We start from the raw sequence: 15845 nt of genomic DNA, 5'->3' as shown, positions 1-15845 counted from the left end.
AAGAATTCACTAAAAATTAAAATTGAACAAACAGAAGTGATTCAATGAGACATGAACAATCAAACAAAACCAAAAACATGAAAAAGTAAAAGAAAATGTAAAATATCTAATTGGAAAACCAACTGACCTGGAAAATAGATGTAGGGGAGATAATCTGAGAATTATTGAACTTTCTGAAATGATGATAATGAATGATGAAAAAAAATAGCTTAGATATCATCTTTCAAGAAATCATCAAAGAAAACTGTCCTGATATCCTAGAACCATAGGGTAAAACAGCCTTTGAAAGAATTCACCGATCACCTCCTGAAAGATACCCCAAAATGAAAACTCCAAGGAATATCATTGCTAAATTTCAGAACTATCAGGCCAAGGAAAAAATATTGCAAGCAGCCAGTAAGAAACAATGCACATATCAAGAAGCCATATTCAGGATTACCCAGGACCTAGTAGCTTCCACTTCAAAAGGCTTGAAATCTGATATTCTGAAAGGCAAAGTAAATTGGATTGGAGCCAAGAATCAACTATCCAGAAAAATTAGCATTATCTTTCAAGAAAAAAAGATGGACATTCAATGATGCAGGTAGATTTTGTTTATTTCTTATGAACTAAAAGTTCCCTGAGGTTCATTACATTTGCACAGCCATGATCCTATGTCTCTGAGACATTGGGAAGAAAAGACTGTGATTATTTCCTTCATTTTAAAGATTAACAAACAGGAAGAAAACAGAGCATTTGCCTTAGGTCTTGGCATGAGTCATGGGGAAAAAGTCTAAGACTCCAGATTACTATCCACAACAACATGCTACCTGTCAAGACCATTATTCTCCTGATACTCACCTCAAACTTACATTCCAAGGTAAAATACCAGGACCTTGAGGGAATATTGAAGACTGAAAGGATACATTTTTCTTCTGTCCCTTAAGAGATCTAAAAAACAAACAAAAGAAACACAACTAGAACTGCCTTGGACATAAGAGATATTTTACAAGAATAATTTCTGAAACTCAATCCTCAGAAGGAGCAGGCTCTTAAGCAAAGGGGAAAAATAGGCACAAAGTTTTCCCCAGACACTATTCTCCTTCCACAGATAACTAATTGGTCCCTCAAAGCATAGGGATCAGGGATTTACTCCAGAGGATGTTTTACTTATAATGCTTCTCTTTTCTCTACAACACTAAGGAACAGTGGCATCAATCCCACATCCACACCCTTTTCCTCTGCTGGTTTTTGGATAGGATAGATTTTTTTTCCTCTTTTAAAAAAATCACATACTAATAGAATCTCAAAGTTGTAAGGGATCTCGGAGCTCAGTTAATCCAAAACTCTTCTATGAAATATGAACCCTTTCAAACCATCTCCAAAAGAGCTCATCTAGATTTTGCTTGAAGACCTCCCTCCAGTAAGACAATCTGAAGCACTCATAAGAAGAGAAGAAAGAGCATCTTAACTTTGAGGTCCTTTGTCTTGCTCCAAGAAAAACAGGTGATATAATACTTATAGAAAATACAGTAATGTAAATGCAAAAACTACAAGCTTTTTTCTGAGGCTACTTTGTTGCAAACTTACTGAATAGCTGAATATGGCTGCCAGTTATATTTAGAGCAGGCCAACAGGACAGTTTTCCTCTGTCAAGCAGAGTAAAAGAATAAAAGAATGAACACACACACACACACACACACACACGCACACACACTCAAGAAATTCTAGTGGCAGGGCTAGATTGCACAGTGGATAGAACACTGGCCCTAAAGTCAGGAGGAGCTGAGTTCAAATCTGGCCTCAGATATAGATTAAATGTATGATTCTGACAGTCACTTAATTCCACTTGCCTCTGCTTTCCCCCAAAAAATGTCCAGTGATTCTATATTACCTCCTAGCTCTAACATAGAGTTCTTTAGCAATAGAGGGTAAGAATCTGGCCCCTTCTTACCCTCTGACTTGTTGAATTTTATACTCATCCTTGCATTCCAAATGCATACTGACCTACTTCCTGTCCCTCACACTCCATCTTTTACTTTTGTATTGACTGTCTCCCATATTACAGTGCTCCTACTAGTCACTTCTATTCTTGGTTTCTTTCAAGATTCAGCTGTGTAACATCCTTAGACAAAGAAAATTATCGATGAAAAGATCTGATATCAATCCTGTTAAGGATCATAGGAACAAAGATTTGGAAGTATGGAGGAACTTCAGAAATCATTTAGTTAAATGTTCTAATATAAACAAGAGACAAAAAAGAAGTGATATACTCAATATCACATAGATGGTGGTTGTTTGATCATGTCCACCTCTTCATGACCCTGTCTGTAGTTTTCTTGCCAAAAATATTTGAGTGCTTTTCCATTTCCTTCTTCGGTCTATTTTTATAGATAAGGAAACTAAAGCAAATAGGATTAAGTGACTTAGCTAGGGTCACCCAGCTAGTAAGTGTCTGAGGCTACATTTGAATTCAGGAAGGTGAGTCTTTCTTATTCCAGGGGCCCAGCACTATATCTATCCATTATACCAACTAGTTGCCTAACTTTGCTGTCACAAAGTAATAAGAGGCAAAGCTGGGATTTAAACCCAGACTCTACAACCAGCTTAGGAAAGTAACACAAGACTGAAAAAAACCAATTAATATGAAGTTTAAAAAAACCTGTATTTGAAAGCTGGCTCTAATATTTCTTACCTTAAAACTTGGGGAAACATTTAATCTTTGGTATATTTTTTTTCTATTTTACCAGATCTATTTTGAAGGAGTTGTTTTCTTCCATCAATCTTTGTGTTTCCTTTTCCAAATTATTGATTTCTTTCATAACGCTCATTATTTTTCCAATTTTTCTTCTACTTCTCTTACTTAATTTTTTAAATCCTTTTTGAGCTTTTCTAAGAGAACCTTTTGAGCTTGAGACCAATTCATATTCCCTTTTGAGGCTTCACATGTAGGCATTATTAATAATGGCCATTATTGCTTTCTTCCAAGTTTGTGTTCTAATTTTCCCTGTCATGGTAGCTTTTATGTAAGGGTTCTTAGATTTTTGCCCATTTTTTAAGTCAAGCTCTGCTTCTAAGGCACAGTAGAAAATGTCACGAGTTTCTTTTGCAAGGAGACAAGAACTTTGTCACTGGTTTTCCATCCTAGGGCTGGAGATGCTGCTGCCTTTCTCACTGTTCTGGATTGGCCTGGTCTAGTCAAGCCGGTAGTTCCAGGGTTTGAAGGCTTGCAATTTGTATTCTACAGTGGGGCTGGGGCCCTCATAAGTGGCCTGCTGAGCCAGTACCAAAGGGTCTCTGCTGATGATTTTTGCTACGGCAAAGAGCTTCGGGTTAGATTGTCCACACAAAGCTTGTGCTGGGCCAATCCTCCCTTTTACCCAAGTAATACAGACCTTTCCTGAAGTCCTTCTAAATTATCTTAAGCTGGAAAAAAAATTTTATTCCATTTTTTGTGGTTTCTATCATTCCAGAATCTATTTAGAATCATGATTTAGTGTTATTTCCAAAGGAAACTGGCTTCTTTCCACCATCTTGACACTGCTCATTTAATTTTTCTGCTATTTTCTCATTTGAAAAATGAGACAGTTGGATTCTGAATTCTCTTCTAACTCTAAAACTAGGCTGTTGGAATTCTATTTAAAATATACAGATCAGAATAAATTGAATTCACTTCAGTGATATCACAAGCTGAAATATTCTCTTTCCATCCCTCTGTACCTCAATTTTTGATACTGAAATAGCATATGTAGCAGCAGTAGTCACCCCTAGGTCCAATATAGGATATTCTTGGGGGAGGTCTCTACATAAGCAAATACAGGTAAGGAAGATCCTAGAGATCCTCTTCAATCTGCCCAATAGCATGCAGGTAGTGGCAAATAGTCTAGGTTTTAGTTGCTCTTTCAACTCTCTCCAGTTGTCTTTCAAGTTTAGATGAATATTAATATGTGAATTGTACTAAATTTAGTAGAAGGGAAGGTGATGAGCCATGTGGAAATTGCCACCGAAACCAAAGAAATTAAGTTCCACATCATTAGCTGTTACCTGAACTCCTCAGATATTTCTACCAATGCTGTACTTTTCTTTGCTTGATTAAATTTGATGATATTTTAATATTTCATGTCCTTAATACATATTTTTCCATTGCTGTCTGTCTGGGAATTCAAATGAAACAACGCATGTTACTGCAATTTGAAGACTATAAAACCCTATAGATAAAAACAAAAACAAAAACAAATATATATATATATATATATATATATATATATATATATAACTGTAGTCAAAAGTATAAAACCATCTAAATACACAAATAAGTATAAGTTTATGTGTTCCTTGTATTTATGCATAAAAACACCATTTTTAGCATTTCCCCCAATATTCATTTCTCTAGAATGTTTTCTTTTTGCCTTGTTTTATAGGCAAGGAAGAAGCATTATGAAAAGATTCAGCTTTTTAAAAAGAAAAGAAATATTTCAAAATTCATTCAATATTTTGGTTTCATGGGTACAACTCAAGATTTAGTGATAGGAAGTCCTGCATTCAAATCCTAACTCAGACAACTATTAGCTGAGTAAGCTTTAGCATATTATTTAATTTCACTGTGATTCAAGTTCCTCATCTGTAAAAATAAGGGGATTGTATTGGAAAGCTTCTAAAGTTCCTTCTAATTCTGAAATTCTGTGATTCTACTGACATCCAGGAAAATAGTTTTGTGAAGATTATGCAACCTATGATTTGGTTTATAAGTTGCACTAAGAAGAAGAAGAATAACAATAAGGACAATAGTCATTTAAACTTTAGTAGAACAGTGGTCTTATACATCTGGTAATTCCATCCAAGATACTAAGCATCATTGATTCATATTTATCAATCATGTGTAATAATTGCTCATTTTCTTCCTAAGTTCACAGGAAATTGATCCAGAATCTTGAGGGCTCTCCTTTGGCTCTGTTGATAACACAAAAAAAATACCAAAGGAACACTGAAGCTACTCATCAGCTGTTTCTAATGTTCATCACATGACTACCCAATTTTCTTTTTTCCATAATTCACTTCCCCTTGGTTTCATTTTGCTTGGGTAATGATATTTAAATAGTATTTTAAAATTCCAGAATGATTTTTACATACATTACTTCACTTAACTCTCACAATAACCCTGAGAGATAGGTATTATCCTAATGTTTTATACAAATGTCTTATACACTGAGTCTCAGTAAAACTAAATGAATTGTTTACATGCACACAGATTCTAAATCCCAAAGACAGAATTTGGACTCATCTTCCAAACTTTAAATTCAATACTCTCTAGTGCTGTGTTCTCATCTCCTATCATGCTTCCTAAAATTTCACCATTAAAAGAAAATTCACCATACAGTTGGCATGTTGCAGTTCAATTTATCAAGGCAGAGTAAGACTAAGTACTTGGAAATATAGTATCTATAGAAGCATGGGGAAACTACAACTAGGAGATGAGTTTTGAAAAGAGAGAGGGAGATTTCATCACAGAATAGCTTCTTCCATTCCCTAATTCTATCTAATCTTTACTAATGGTCTAAGAAAATATACTTAAAAACCAACAATTTGCCCCATATAAATTCTACCAATAAAGAAAGGCTATAGGAAGGATTCCAGCTATAGGGATTACTTTACTACTTAAGGCTATTTATTTAAATGAAAATTTGTGGATGATGAATGGCTATATCACATATTTGGGAAATTAGGTCATCTTCAGAGAGCATGTGGCATTGACTTGTCATCAATCCAAGACTTCTCTGAGAGGCAATATCATACATGGGGAAAAGCTCCAAGGTATGATTCAAATAAACACCTATAATATTTATCATTTGTGTGATCTTGGGTAAGTCATTTTACTTCTTAGGACCACAATATTCTTATCTATAAGATGAAGGTATTTGGATGAAATGGTCCCTGAGGTCCCTTCCAATATGACATCTATGATGAGGCAAGGATATTAAAGTGGCAGCAGTGTGAAGAATGAACTAAAGAAATTAGAGGCCAGCAAAAAAGTTATATGTGCTTTAATTGGAGTATGACATATGAGTAAAGAGAAGAAGATAGTTACAAGAGATTCTCAAAAGGTAGAAATGATAAGAATTGCCAACTGATTGGCTATGGGCAGGGAAAGTCAAAGAAGAGTAAATGATAACTTTGAGATTGTAGACCTGGATTACTAGAAAGATGTCATTGCCCTCAGCAGAAATTGTAAAGTTCCATACAAGAGAAGGTTTGGTGAGATAAGGTAAAGATTTCTATTGTAGATATATGAAAGTAATATACCTAAGGTAATCCACGTATAGATATCCAGTGGGCAGTTGGCATTAAAGTTCAGAAGAATGATCAGAGTATGTAGATTTTGGAATTACTTGCATAGAACAAATAATTAAACTCACAAGAGCTGATGGGCACAACAAGAAAGAGCTTAAAAAAAGAAGCTAGTATGGTCCAGAAGAGAACTTTAACAAACTCTTCCCAGATTTCATCAGGTTGAGAAGTGAGCAGAAGATGAGAAAATAGAATCAGTAAATGTAAATTACTCTGAGGGTTCAACCAATAAAAGGAGAATAAATAAAAAATGTTTGAGGATAGGATGATAAAGGAGTCTTTAAGGAAATAAGGGTTGTATACATAGACATAAGGAAAGAAGACAATGGTGAAAGAGTGGTTGAAGATGAGAAAAAGAGGAGAAAATAATCAAGGTGGAAAACTGGAGAAGAAAAGAATTAGAGCAAGATCTCGACTACAATTGCTGATCTTGTCAAAAAAAGGGGGGGCATCACTTCACTGGAGACTACACCAAAGGAGGAGATATATGGTGTAGAGTGGTTTTGCATTGTTGAGTAGGAAAGGAGGAGAAAATAACAATATATGAGCTCAATTTTTTCAGTAGAGCATCAATGAAAGTTATTCAGAGTATCCTAAAATACTTAGTTCAGTTCTTAACTTTAATAGTATTAATAACTTAAAACTTCACTAAAATTTTTGGTACAACCAGTACAGGGAAAGGGAAAGATTAGCAAAGTTAAAGGAGGATAATAATAGAAGGCTCAAAGTTTCAGGTACCATGACCTAAGAATCTCCTATTTCACTTATATGTTAAAATGAAGTATCCTCTTTTAAACACCAAATCAAATGCCAGCCACTTCAGAACTCCTATTTTTTGACCTCTTGATCTATAATGGCAAATACCTTCCTATCCCAAAGATGTTTTATATCTCTCTGACACAGTCATCATGTATTATTTTGGATTATATCTAGCCTGTTTGGATAATGTGTAGTGATAGAAAATGTAGGGTTTTTTTCTCATTTTAAGGGATTTTCCATCTTGAGGAATTGTTAGAATCTTGGAAGATGGGAATTCATGGACTTTGATGCACTAAGCTTCCTGATCCAATGAGTCTCTTGTTTCCCATTATTCTTCAGTTTTTCATTCCACCTAGGAAAAACCATTCCTCCTTGCTATTACAAGGCTACAATAATATTTGTTGGTATACAATTCCTTTGCTAAAATACAAGCCCTAATGGGCAGGAGTCTTAATATAATGAAGCTTTATATATTTCTCTAATATTCTGTACTCACTATTGATTTTAAAATGTGTGTTAAATTTTTCTTTTTAAGACCTTCAAAGAGTATAAAAATTATTTATTTTCAATCAATAATCTCTGTTTGTTGTGTAGCTTATAGGCAAATGAAAATTTCCAACACTAACCACAGTTCCAATAGTACTTCTGCTTTCATCCTCCTTGGATTCCCCTGCAGCAGAGAGATTCAGATCCTACTCTTCATATTCTTCTTGATCATCTACATCCTGACACTTCTAGGAAATGGTTCTATCATCTATGTTGTATATAGGAACAAGCAACTTCAAACCCCCATGTACATCCTCTTGGCCAACTTCTCCTTTCTGGAGATCTGGTATGTCACTTCTACTGTACCTAATATGTTGGCCAACTTTCTCTCTAATACCAAGATTATTTCCTTCTCTGGATGCTTCCTCCAATTCTACTTCTTCTTCTCCTTAGGGGGCACAGAATGTTTTTTTCTAGCCATCATGGCATTTGATCGGTATTTGGCCATTTGCTGGCCTCTGCATTATCCCACCATCATGACAGGACGTCTCTGCATCAATTTGGTGGTCAGCTGCTGGGTTTCTGGATTTCTCTGGTTCCTAGTTCCTATAATTCTCATCTCCCAATTGTCCTTTTGTGGCTCCAAAGTCATAGACCACTTTCTTTGTGACCCAGGCCCACTGCTAGCTCTCACTTGTACCAGAGCCCCTTTAATAGAATTCACCTGTTCCATTGTGAATTCTTTGCCATTGTTTATTCCTTTTCTCTTCATCATGATAACTTATGCCATGGTTCTGAGAGCTGTGTTAAGAGTTCCTTCAGCAACAGGTCGGCGTAAAGCCTTCTCCACCTGTGGATCCCATTTGGCTGTGGTATCACTATTCTATGGCTCTGTGATGGTGATGTATGTGAAACCAACATCAGGCCATGAAGCTGGAACCCAGAAGATTGTGACCCTCTTTTATTCTGTGGTGACCCCATTCTTAAACCCTTTGATTTATAGCCTTCGAAACAAGGATATGAAGGATGCCCTGAGGAAAACCTTGAATACCTGAACATTATAGTCTTTACAGAAGATATCCTTAAGGCTTGAGATAGATGTGCAATATCTCTCTTAGGTGAAAAAATCAAGAATGAAAAAGATTAATATGTATATAAAATGTATATAAGATATAATATATAAGAAACATGTTTAGCTCTTCATTTCTAGTGGTCTTTTAGACATATATACCATAACATTCCACTTGTATTTCAAAGTCCACATGGCCAAATGTGAACTCATCATCTTTCACAAAAATGTGCCCCTTTTTCCATATGTTTATCAATTACTCAATTATAAGAGAATGATCATTTGTCTAATAGTGAAGTTCAAAACATAGGCATTATATATTATAAATCCCTTTCCCTCAGCCTTCACATCTAATCTGTTCTTAAACCCCTTCAGTTCATCGGTTCCTTGATTTTCATTCACAAAGCCACTATCCTCATCACCTCAACTACAAAAATGTAATAGTCTCCTAATTCATCTCCTTGAATCCTGTCTTCCTTTTTTCCAAATTGTTAAAATAATTATCCAAATGAACAGATAGAATCATGTCATTTACTCCCCTACTCAAAAGGTTTCAATGGCTCAAAAGGGCTTATCAGATAAAATAAATATTTTTATCTGAAACTTTATGGTCCTCAATCATCTACCTCCAACCTTCCTTTCCATATTTTTTTCTCTCTTTTTCCCTTTCTACATACTATGTTCCAGGCAAAAATTACTCCTCTTTCCCAATCTTATCTTGTCAAATTCAAATATAATCCCTTATGCCTAGAACATACTTTCTCTGCATTTCCATCTTTTGTAACCTTTCTCTTCCTTAAAAGTCATTATCATAAAACTCTTTTTCCATGAATTTTTTTCTAATTCTTCCAACTTAAAGTAATATCTTCTATTTCAATCTTCTGAGACCTTACACAGACCTTTTTTAAAAAAAAAAAAGTTTTTTTTATTTTTGTTTTGTTTTTATGACATTTATAAATTACTCCCATTTTGTGAGAAGTTTCACAATCTAGAAAAACAATTTAAGCAAAATTAATAATAAAGTAACTTCATCTGAAAGTGCTTGTAACATTTAACATCTAGGAGCAGCTAAGATAGTACAGTGAATAGAGTGCTGGTCTTGAAGTCAGGAGGACCTGAGTTCAAAGTTGGCCTCTGACATATAACACTTTCTAGCTGTGTGACCCTGGGCAAGTCACAAATCCCAATTGCCTCAGCAACCTCTCTCATTCACAACCTCTTTATTTTTTCTTAATTAGCCAAGAGTTTTTTCCCTCTCCCTCCCACCTCATTAGAGAAAGAAAAAAAAAAAAAAAAGAGAGAGAGAGAGAGAGAGAGAGAGAGAGAAACAAAGATCTTTATCAAATATGAATCATCGTAAAGGGGAGTATCACTTAATGAATCTGCATATGTGTGCATGAATATTTATAACTGTACCCTAAATCTATCACCTTTTTATAATAGCATATTTTATTACTGGTCCTCTGTAATCATGAATGGTCTTTGTAGTTCTTATAGTTTTCAAAATAGTTTCTTTTATAATACTATTATCTAAATAAATATTGTCTAAATAAATAAATCTAAATAAATAAATATTATCTAAATGATGTCATTCATCATTAATTTATATATGCTCTCAAAACTGTTCATTTTTATGATATTGTTGATATAATTTCCATTGTTTTCTGATTTTTTTCATTTTACTCTTTAGAGGGAAAAGACCCATATGTACAAAAATATTTATAGAAGTTCTTTTTATAATACCATATAATTAGAAACTGAGACCATCTCCAAATCAAGAAGCAAAGATTTTATTACACTGCTGACAGCAGACTAAATTCCAAAAGACTGCTTTAGTAATTAATAAGGGGAAAGACACAATAGAACTCACCACTAACAAGGGGGAAGATGCTATGAGACAGAGCAAGTTCCTAATGAACTAGCTATAATAAAGGGAAAGACACCATAGGACAAGCAAAGTTCCTAGAAAACTTGCTGTCATAAAGCAGGCAGTTCCTAATGAGCCCACCATTGTGACACTTAGCAGGCAAATTTCCTAATGAACTAGTCATTGTGACATTCAATAAGTGTTCTAACCTTAAAAGAAATTAGTGGGGGAATTATGTGATTGACTAATGGCCTATCCCTGAAAGGAATTAGCCTCCAAAAAGGAGTTAACAAAGAAATGGGATACCAATAGTTTCTTTAATAGAAGAAAAATAACCTCAAGAGTTGACATTATAGCTAGGCCTTATGTTTGAATAGAGTAAGTGTGGGGTCATAATAACTTTGTCCATGAAAGAAATTTGATAAGGAACAAAAAGTCCAAAGAAAAGGACTTTTTTGGAGAAAAGAACTCCAAAAAAATTTGATGAGGAACAAAAGTCCAGTTAAGGGGATGATCTTCTCAGTGCTCTTCCTTGCTAGCCTCAGGATATAATTTAGAGAGTAATTCAAAAATTCTCCCATTAATGCTCCTCCCTGTGACCTACCCAGCTACCAAGGACCTGAGTCTTTTTGTTGGTATCTTACTTATCCCATCAATTATATTTTTAGAGGTGTGTTTCATTTTGCTCTAGGAACAATATCCTAGAAAAAGAGTTATTTAAAAGCACATTTCTATAAATTCAATAATGCCCTGTGGTGGCCATCTTAAGAGCTCAAAGCATATGAAGCCCTTTGATCTCACAAGTGAGATGAATGAAGGAAAAAACTCATAGAGTGTGAAAAGAGCTTCAGTTTATTAGGCCATATCACCTTGTTGATATACATTTTTACAGGCATGATCAGTGCGTGAACAGTAAGCAATCCCCAATAACCATTCAGAGAAGCAGCTCATGGACTTTGTCTATGCATGATATCTGCCAATGAGAAGAGAGGCAATCTAGCAATTCAGCAACTTGCTCAGAGGTGAGAGGCTCTGCCAAGATATCCCTGCTAATGAGCCACTAGCTGTGACCCTCAGGCTCACACCCATTCCCATGATCACAAATCATTCCTCCTTGCTCAACAAGGGCTTTTCTGCAATGTGGCAGAAAACTTACTGTGCGTCAAAGGTCAAGGTGGCCTTGGTACTCCCTCTTGGTAGAGTCTCATAGTCTAGCAATGCCCTATAATTGACTTCTATAAAATTATAAATGGACTTCAAAGTCTTAAAAATAAAAAAGATCAACATTCAGAACACAGCAACATTATTTAAATCAAATGACTGAAAGAGAAATTACATTATAAAGGTAAAAAATGAAAAATTTATTTAAAAAGAATCACAAAATACAAACTTTACACTGAAATTTAAAATATAACTAACTCTACTTTCCCTCTGCAGTGAACTAAAAATATATTTGTGATTGTATGCAGTCCTTTAAATTATGATACAGTTTCTTTTTCCTTTCCAAATTGAATTTTCTATTTAATGAGTTAAGGTTTATAACTATTCCTTCTCCTTGGTTTCATCATGTTAAATAAGATATTGCAATGGATAGAGTACTAGATTTGGAGTTAAAAATATCTAAATTCAAATCCCGCCTCAAGACAATAATTAATTGTGTCACTCAATAATTATTTATTAAGTACTTAAAATGTATTAAGCTCTGTTCTGTTCTGAGAATACAAAGAAATACAATGACAATCCCTGTCCTTGAAGAGTTCACTACCTAAGTGTAAAGTGTGAGGGTGGAGAGAGAAAGATATAATGTGCTTACAAGGGAAAAATTTCTTGTGGAAAGCTGGATTTTAGGTGGCACTTGGAAAAAGTCAGAAAAAACAGAATTCAAAGATGAGAAAGGACAGAATTTCAGGAATAGGGCATAGTCAGTGAAAATGCCCAGAACTGAAAGATAGAATGTTTTGTTCAAGAGACAAGGAAGCCAGCATAGTCAACAGACTATTGCAATTGTCCATTTATTAGGAAGTGAGGGCTTTTACTAAAACAGTGGCAGTATCAGAAAGGATTATATTCCAAGAGATGTTACAAAGGTGAAAACAACAGGTCTTGGCAACAAATTGACCCTAAGGAATAGGAAGGAGTGAAAGATAGTGAGGAATTGATGGCACTTAGGGAAATGGGAAAGTGATGGAACTTTCAATAGTAATTGTGAACTTTTGAAGGAGGAATGGTTTAGAAGAAATAAATGAATTTGGTTTTAGAAATGTTGATATTAAAATATCTACAAGACTTCCAGTTTAAGATGTTCAGTATCTAGTTGGAATTTTAAGACTGGTGGTCAGCAGAGAAGTTAGAGCTGGATAAGTACATTTGGAAATCATCTGTGAGTAAATCTGGCCCTCAAATTGGAATTGGTCAATTGGAAGACTCCTTCTTTCCCTCCTTCCTTCCTTTCTAGGGTATATTCTTACATATGTTCTTAAAAGCATTTTTTTCTCTTTTGTACCTCTGATCCTTCCCAAGATATCTTGGGGTTTACTGGCTAGATTTCTTTCTTAAGGACCATACCTTAAAACAAAACGAATCTGATTCTCATTAGCCATCAATAGGTTCAATGATAAGGCCTATTTGGTCATAGTTTGAGTCCTAATTGACTCTGATTGAAAGGAAATAGAAATCATTTCTGCTTTGACCAGAAACCCTGAAGGTCTTCTTCTCCCATATTCATTGATTCATTTATTAATTTAGGTTTTGGGGGGTTTTTTTGACTAAGTGAAAGGGAAGATTTTTTTGCCTCAATTACTATCTATCTTTAATCACTGAAAGGGTATGGCCTCAGGCAAACTGAGACCTGTTGAAGACCATAGCTAAAAAAAGCCATGGTCTCCCATTTCATCCAGGGCTATTTCCAGTCCTCCTGATCTATATCTGACCACTGGACCCAGGTGTCTCTGGAAGAGAAAGTGAGGCATGTGACCTTGCACAGCCCTCTCTCACATAAATCCAATTCACTTCTCTGATGTCATGGTTTTCTTTGAGAACAAAAGACAACAACAAGAAATATAGAGATGATAATTAAGTCTTTAGAAAGTGATGAGATCACTAGATTATAAAATATAAAGGGAAAAAAGAAGGCCTACATCAGAGCCATCAGAGCCCTCTAGCATACTCATGATTACCAAGCATTACCTGGATACAGATTGAAAACCTAGACAGAAGGAAGTCTCAAGGAGAAGAATGTGACCAATTGTGTCAAAGACTGCCAAAAGTTCAAGAAAGATAAGGAATCAGAAAAAAGCTCTTGGATTTAGGAATTAAGAGATCATAGTCAATTTGGAGAAAGCAATTTCAGTGGAATAATGAGGTGAGATACTGTATTGTAATAAATTAAGAAAAGAACAAGAGGAAAAGAAATGGAGTCACTGTTGTACATAGCCTTTTCAAGAATTCTAATCATTAAATGCAAAAGAGATATGGGACAATAGATAGTAGAAATAGAAGGATCAAATAAAGGCTTTTAGAGGATGGAAGAAATGGCTATGTTTGCAGGGAATAGAGATGTGAGTAAACAGAGAAAGAATGAAGAGAATGATAGAAGAGATAATCTGCTGAGGTAAATGGGATAGAATGAGATTATTTGTGCAAGTAGAAGATTTTGGCTTGGCAATTAGAAGGGTAATCCTTTCTTGTGAGACATGGGTAAAAGTAGAAATAGTGGTAGAAAGTAGCTGAGTGATATAAGATGAGAAGAAGAACAAAATAAGAGACAAGCTTCTCCATTGAAAAAGTGGAGAGATAGAATACTTTAGGAGGTTTGAGGAAACTTGAATGTTTGGAAGAGCCACTGTAATAAGCTTACTATTTTTAAAATTCTCTAGCAATAATGAGAGCCCAGTTGAGATTATATGATATAAATTTAGAGTGGATCCTGTCAAAATATTCACATGATTTTCTCTACTTTCATTCAATAGTACATGTTTAAGAGTTAAGACATTAAATGTTTGGAATGATCCAAAGTTGAAGTACAATCCACAATATTATAATGGGACAAGGGATTCAAAAGATAACAGTGTAAACCAATGAGTCAGGATTAGGAAATAAGGATAATATGACTAAGGAATGAAGTGATAGCTGGGGGAAAGATCTGAGATTAAAGGGTTAGAAATTATGGAATAAATGAAGAACATAGTTTGTTATTTAAAACAAAGGGAGAGATAACCAAGGAAGAGTGATCAAATAAGGGAATTTCAAAATTTAAGAACATGTGAGATGATGGCAAGATCAACATTATGACCATCTTTGCATGTGGCTGAGGTGAAATAAAAAAGTAAATCATGGGGGAGGCAGAGCCAAGACAGTAGAGTAAAAGCAGGAACTGTGCTTTCCCCCAAACTACTTCAAATTCCTTTAAAAAATGACATTAAACCAATTTTAGAGCATCATAGAACACAAAAAGACAGGAGTAGAACAATTTTCCAGCTGAAGACAACTTAGAAGGTCAGTAGGAATAGTCTGTCACACCAAGGTGAGAGTCCAGCAAGCAGTCTCAGTGCAGGCCATGCTAGGACAGCCATGGCCATGACCCATTCCCACAGCAAAGCAAAAACTGGCCAAAAGACCTCTGAATTAGTAGCAGTATTGGAGTCTTCCAGACCTCTCACTCTAGAGACACCAAAGACAATTTCAAAGGTCAGAAGAAAAGGTCTGTGACATTAGGGTGGGAGCCCCCTAGTCCCAGTACAGGCAGCACCAGGGCAGCCTCAGCATCAGTGCCAGCAAAGAAGGAATGGGCCTAAGCAATTTTTGAATCAAAAGCAACACTGGCAATTTTTAAACCTCTTAGCACAAAGATATTAAAGACAACTTGGAAAGTTAGCAGGAAAAAGTTGTCAGTAGAGTGAGAAGGCCTTGTCAAACCAGCAAACCAGGAGTGCAGCAAACCAGGGCATGCATCTTTTTGTTGTAGCTAGAAACTGGAAGATGAATGGATGTCCATCAGTTGGAGAATGGTTGGGTAAATTGTGGTATATGAAAGTTATGGAATATTATTGCTCAGTAAGAAATGACCAGCAGGAGAATACAGAGAGGGTTGGAGAGACTTAAATCAACTGATGCTGAGTGAAATGAGCAGAACCAGAAGATCACTGTATACTTCAACAACGATACTGTATGAGGATGTATTCTGATGGAAGTGGAGAATCTTCAACATAAAGAAGATCCAACTCACTTCCAGTTGATCAATGATGACAGAGGTAGAGGTACACCCAGAGAAGAAACACTGGGAGGGGAATGTAAATTGTTAGCACTAATATCTGTCTGCCCAGGTTGCATGTACCTTCGGAT

The 15845-nt window shown here is 35.4% G+C and overlaps 1 protein-coding gene across 1 annotated transcript; it reads left to right on the top strand.

Annotated features, from left to right (window-relative positions):
- Positions 1–7688: 7688 nt before the first annotated feature.
- On the top strand, positions 7689–9723 carry LOC141553402 (olfactory receptor 11G2-like). Its single transcript, XM_074285073.1, has 2 exons — positions 7689–8616; positions 9719–9723. The coding sequence occupies exons 1-2, from the start codon at positions 7689–7691 to the stop codon at positions 9721–9723; spliced, it is 933 nt and encodes a 310-aa protein (XP_074141174.1).
- Positions 9724–15845: the final 6122 nt, after the last annotated feature.

This window comes from Sminthopsis crassicaudata, chromosome 2 (genome assembly GCF_048593235.1).
Source record: "Sminthopsis crassicaudata isolate SCR6 chromosome 2, ASM4859323v1, whole genome shotgun sequence".
NCBI lineage: Eukaryota > Metazoa > Chordata > Mammalia > Dasyuromorphia > Dasyuridae > Sminthopsis > Sminthopsis crassicaudata.
This window is presented reverse-complemented; position numbering and strand designations above follow the sequence as displayed.

What these genes read in the sequence shown, in the direction of transcription:
- LOC141553402 (XM_074285073.1), top strand. Translation starts at nt 7,689, where the DNA reads ATGAAAATTTCCAACACTAACCACAGTTCCAATAGTACTTCTGCTTTC.